The following is a 6,063-nucleotide window of genomic DNA, read 5'->3' on the forward strand; positions in this document are numbered from 1 at the left end:
GACTTCACTACAAGCTGATTGGCTGTTGAAACAGGTGACGTGCTTTAAAACCAGCCGCCGGCCATTTGACCAGCTGAGTGTCAGGTGACACCATCAGCCGGCTTGAGTCGAGCTCAGACCGGCCAGTTCACACCGCTGACACTTTTCTCTGTGACGATCTGAACGGTTTGATGTCTTTCCTTTAACAGGAAACACTCCTCTGTATGAACGTATTGATTGGTGTTGCTGGTTGTTTACCTGCTGATCACTGACTGGAGGTCAAAGTTCAACGTCTGTGTTCAGCAGAACGTCACTGATTCAATCTGAACCCTCACTCAGCTGATTGTGTTTAAACTCAACACATTTAATGATGTGATGAATCTACAGAACAGTAGCTCCTGTTCATCCCCTGAAGGGTGATGAGCTGCTGCGTTGATCAGCTGATTCATTGATTAGCCTCAGACTGCCAATAACGATTATCATTTTTTAGTCATTGTTTTGTCTGAATGATGACAGAAAAGCCTGAAAATTAGTTTTTGGATTTAGATTGGATTCTAGCACCCCTGAGACGAAGATAAGATAAGATGCCTTTGTTGTCACTTCATACAGTGATACAGTGAAATTTCAAATTTCAAACAAACTTTGCATTTTTACTTGTAAGACTCTCAGAGCAGATAAATCAGGTGTCTGTAATGAACCCTGCGAAGACTTTACACTTTAAAAGGTGTTGATTAATCTCCAGGATGACACGGTAGTGCAGCGGTTAGAACTGTCGCCTCACAGCAAGAGGGTTCCTGCTTTGAACCTCGGGGTGGGTGAGACCCTCTGTGTGGAGTTTACATCTCTCTGGTTCTTTAATGAATAATTTTCAGATGTTCTTTCATAATGTGAGTTTTTGCACTTTGTCTTGAAGCTCTTGATGTTTCGTGTTTGAGCTCTCTGAATCGCCTCGTTGCTGAAATGTTTCTTAATCAATTCATTGTTGAAGTCATTTAATGAGAGGAAGCCTCCCTCCATCCCGACCTGTTCTCATTCTTCAAACACCACCACTCAGACACCAGCAAAACAAAGGCACGCTTTGGCGGCAGTATGACACACCGTCAGGTGGCATGAGTTCATAACGCCACCGGACAACAACGTGATTTAAGGAGCTGAAAGGGTTAGGGTTAGGTTAAACCAGGATGTTTTTTCTAAACCTAACCACATGCTTTTGTTGCACAAGGAAATCTGAGGTGTTTTACTGACAATGTAAGTTTATTTTGAAACAAGCAGAAACTGAACACTTCCTGTGAAAAGTTAATTTTGAAAAGACACGATGCATGTATCAGGCATAAACTGACACGACGTCCCAGAGTGTCAACAACAGACGCAGGAGGACGCCTGATGTGTCACCTGTAGACGTGACGTTGACTAAAGAGGCGGTGATGTGTGGCGAGGTGGGACGAGAACGTGTCGGTCCATCCTCACTTTAGTTTCATTTCACAGTAAACTGAACGTCTTCAAACCACCTCCGACTCTGTTTGTGTTTTTTTCTCGAGCCTGATAAATGTGATAAATTATGTGATTTTGGAGATTTTTAAAGAAAACTTTCAAACCCACCGGCAGGTTCTGGGTTGCTGAGGATATTTAGATTAAATATAAAATGCAACATCTCCCCCGAGCCGAACCCCGTAAATAAGGAACAGTCCCTTATACATCAAACTGCTCCACAGTGTATGAAGTATGTGAAACACTGCTCACATCCACACATTCACACACAGGTAATAATGATTTAATAATTTAACAACACAACACTGAGGAGGGCAATTCTGCATCTTGAGATTTTCACCTTTTCATACTTTCAGTACATTTTGTTCCTGATACTTGTGTCGCTGTCATCGAGTCACATCTGAGTTTTTCTGCTGAGTTTTACTTCAGTAAAGTGTCTGCAGATTGTTTTTACGTCTGAGGGTCAGAAATAAACTCCAAACAGTTTCCAGCTGGACGCAGAGATGATTGTGCGTCTGCTGATCCTGATGTAACACACTCTGTGCTGTGTTCAAGGTGAGTCTGAATATATTCTCCAGTACACAGAGTGAGAGTTTGAGAAACAGCAACGTGTCCGAGTCCACAATTAACCCTTTGTACTGTGAACACTCACACACACACACACACACACACACACACACAGTTATGTAACTCAGCTCAGTTTCTTGTGAACACCTCACATCCTGGATTTCACATTAAAACTCACTTTAAACTGAAGACCTGTTCCTCACACTGACCTTCACCTGGATATATATTCATATATCGATATATTAATTTACAGATGTGAAAGCTACAGCAGTAACAGGCTGAGCAAACTTCCATCATCTCATCTGAGCAGGTTTTGTCTTTGTTTCTATAGAAAGCCATTAAGAGCAGATTTCTCTGTGACTGACTGTTGGACTGAGACGTTTCTGAGTGCAGCTGTTCAGCATCCTGTCTCAGTGTGTGGAGTCGAGCTCAACTCTGTTCTCATCTTTTCTCATCATAACCTTCAGCAGCTGTTCTGAACTCGGAGCCTCTTCAGCTCCAGCCTGAGCTCGACTCTTCAATAAAACCGATGGAATAAAGTTTTTCTCACCTCAGCTCTCAGTCCGTCAGCCTGCAGAGTCGTGGCACTTTCTCTGAACGGGACCAGAAGCTCCGCCCCCCCCTTCTAGGGGCCTCATGGGTAATGTAGTTCTCTTCAGACTGCAGCTGTGACAAACGTTAACCCGCTCAAAGATCTTTTATTTTCACTGTTTAACGAAACTTTCTGTCTGAAACACAATTGTTGAATGTTTCTGAGATCTTCGTCTGCGTTGTGTTTTCACTGAGTAAAGTTTACACATAGCACTCAATTATTTATCTTATTTTTATATTGAAGTGAAAAATATTTCATTTTATCATTTCAACAAAACTTTTTCTGACAGAATAAATACAAATATTGTTTGGATTTTTTTCCTTTTTTTTTTTTAAATGGTTCTGTCACGTCGGGTGCACAACCTATTTTTCCTGTTTTAACGGAGCGTTTCCAAAACGCCTTCCCCACCCCCAGAACAACGGCGTGCGGTTCCGTCGTTGACAGACCTGGCCAGATGCGGACAGCTAGCTAGCGTGCTGTCGGCGAGAGCTGTTAGCGAAGTCATCTAGCAAAAGAGCTAGAATATCCTCCTGCGAAGATCTTCCTCTCATGTTGACTGTCACTGTACCAACTGAACTGAGACGAGTTGAGTAGTGTACTATTGAAAGAGCTGATATATAAGCGTGAAATGGGCGATGGAGATGAGCGCAAAATTCAAAAATATAGATTAATTATCAACCACATAGAAATCAACCTATGGTCAACAATCACTTTTAATAGTGGAAAAAAAAGCTTATGCTTATTTTTCTTTTGCATAAATAAATGAAATATTATTTGTTTACAACTGTCATCTTGTCAACGCCCGAGTAGGAAAAATCCAACGCCTCAACAGTCCAACGGTCAACGGAACTGCTGCCGTGCTGCGCGCTAGTCCGTTACTATCCGTCATTTTCACCTCCATTGGAATGAATGACTTCCAGTCAGCGTGAATCCGTCAATGCGTTAGGTTGTGCGCCGGCGTCAGAGAAACACAAAGTCATGAAACATGAATTAAATCAAATTAAATGATTAGATATTGTTATTGAATATTAAAAACTATCACTTGTGTAACAGAAACAACAAAAATGTGTGTTATATGTTTTTTCTCACAGCTGGAAGAAATGAACAGGAAAGTAAGAGAAATATAATTTTCCTTCTGATGACACGTCTCTTCAGCCTCTCGTTACAAACCTCTAAAATATGTTGTTGTTTTTTATTATTGGAAAAATTCTTTGTTCACAAACTCCCATTTCTTTTGTTTCCAACATCATTTTTATCATTTTAAAATAAAGCTGAGCTGAGCTCTCCTCTTCATCTCTGTCTTTATGAGAATCAAAAGCTTCACACAGAAATAAAGAAAGAAACACACGAGAACAAACAAACTGTGTTTTTATGAGTGTTTGTGGCGTCCAAGGTACCCTGGGTGTGTTGGTTGTTGACGTTCTGGGACGCCGTGTCAACTTCAGCCTGTTACATGCATTGTCTGTTTTCAAAATACACTTCTGTTTTCACAGGAAATGTACAGTTTGATACAGTCTCTTTCAAAATAAAAGCACTACGTCGGTACAACACCACCAACTGATGTTTTTTCCTTCAATGACAGACACACGTGGTTACGTTTATAAAAAAGAACAGGGTTTGGCCTTACAGTCATACAGGAAGTCAACACTGGCCTCCTGCCCTACTCGGACATTTCGCCCCCTTTTGTTGCTGTCATGCCACGTTTCCTCCTGACGCCGCCAGGCACTGTTACACACTGACGCCGTACAGCTGAGTATCATGCCGAAGTGAAAAGACAGCTTTTGTCGTTGGTGTCTGACGCAGAAGTCACTGACCAAGCGGCGGTATTTGAAGACTTCAGAGTGAGACCGGTGTAATTTAAGTATATTTCCTGATTATAACAACGTACCTGTGCTGAAGTCATATTTTCTATTTATTTACAGTTTCTATCAAAAACATGTGTTGTAATGTTGTCAGTACACAATTTCATTTTCATGCAGACGACACGACCTCATCTGTCAGCTGGTAAATAAACAACATGGTGGAACAAGTGGAAACTGTAGAGCAGCAAAACGCAGTTTTCTTCCAACTGTTGATGTTGTTTGTTTAGAGTCTGTTGTTTGTTTGTATTTGTCATAATTTTATGTTGTTTTTATTTGTAAACATGTTGATGCTGTTTGTATAAACTCTTTGTTGTTGTGTTTTTTTTGTTTGTTTGTGTAGTCTCTTGACGCTGCTCTCTCACTCAGGACTTTCTTTATAAACAATCTCAGTTTGAATGAAGGAAGTAAAATAAAATCTAAAGTGTTGAACATGTAAACAAGACTTCTGTATGTTGTTGTGACCGCCAGAGGAGGGCGCTGTTTGGAGGACGCCAAACAGACGCCTGAATGTTAAGGAAGATGAACAGCAGCAGAAGAAGAAACAGTAGTAGTAGAAGAAGAAGAAGAAGAAGAAGAAGAAGAAGAGGAGTGAATGAGCTAACAGCAGCGGGGGACATCAGAGCCTGTTAGCAGCTGGCTAACGTGAAGCTAAAGGCTAACGTGATGTCTACAGCCTCTAAAGTGGTCCTGGGAGTTTCTGTGGTTCTGACTCTGAGCACTGTGGCTGCTGTTCACCTCAAACAGTCCTGGGACAAACAGGTAAGGTAAACCGAACCGAGCCGTACTAACGCTTCCGGCGGGGCTAACAGCGGGGCTAACAGCTAGCTGTGAGGTCACGGGAAGTTAACGGGCTGTTGTCCGTTAATAATTAAAACCTGACGGTGTTTAACGGACAAACTGCAGCATTTCAACATTTACAGAACTGAAACAACGAACTGTAGCTGAGGATGAACACACTCAGCAGCTCAGTCTGTGTGAAGCTAACAGTAGCGGCTAATACAAACATCCGGTACAGTTTTTCAAATTAAAGGCGGCAGAGAAACCGATGTTTAAAAAAAATAAAAAATAAAAAAATTTGAATAAACATCAGATCATAATTCAGATTCAGTACATAAACAGAACAATAACCGAAGAGTCAGGATTCATGTCACACTGGAATTATTATAAAACTTTTATGTATATTTTCTGTAGATGTTTACATCCTGTTTGTGTTTGTATTTATTCAGATATCTACACTCTGTCTGCATCTCATATTCAACCTTCTGTGCATTTGATATTTTACAGCATTCCTTATTTAACAGTTTTTATTTTCAAGCCGCTTCCATAAAAAGATCTGTATTTGTTCTGCACATTCTTTTATAATCAGCTACAGTAAATGACTCAGTCCTCCCACACTGACACTTTAATTTACTCACCTGACGCTGCAGCACCTGCACTGTCCAGAATCAGAATCAGAAATACTTTATTGATCCCCGAGGGGAAATTATTTATGTTACAGGTGCTCCTTGCAAGAGAGGAAAGATACGTGAAAATATAAGAAATTTAAACAATAGTATTAACAAATATATAGTTAAA

At 40.7% G+C, this 6,063-nt stretch overlaps 2 protein-coding genes across 5 annotated transcripts in view; one reads left to right on the plus strand and one right to left on the minus strand.

The window, feature by feature from the left end:
- Positions 1-2,661, minus strand: part of rrbp1b (ribosome binding protein 1b) — a 27,889-nt gene extending 25,228 nt beyond the window's left edge. For all 4 annotated transcript variants that reach the window (XM_050043710.1, XM_050043709.1, XM_050043708.1 and 1 more), the window contains exon 1: positions 2,585-2,661. The gene's annotated coding sequence lies outside the window, so the exon portion shown is untranslated. The remainder of the gene's footprint in view (positions 1-2,584) is intronic.
- Positions 2,662-5,029: 2,368 nt separating this feature from the next.
- The window catches only part of LOC126389879 (protein PET117 homolog, mitochondrial), a 6,740-nt gene continuing 5,706 nt past the window's right edge, over positions 5,030-6,063 (plus strand). Inside the window, exon 1 of the mRNA XM_050043836.1 lies at positions 5,030-5,247. Within this exon, the coding sequence (XP_049899793.1) occupies positions 5,152-5,247 (96 nt within the window). The 5' untranslated portion in view covers positions 5,030-5,151. The remainder of the gene's footprint in view (positions 5,248-6,063) is intronic.

This window comes from Epinephelus moara, chromosome 5 (assembly GCF_006386435.1).
Source record: "Epinephelus moara isolate mb chromosome 5, YSFRI_EMoa_1.0, whole genome shotgun sequence".
Lineage (NCBI taxonomy): Eukaryota > Metazoa > Chordata > Actinopteri > Perciformes > Serranidae > Epinephelus > Epinephelus moara.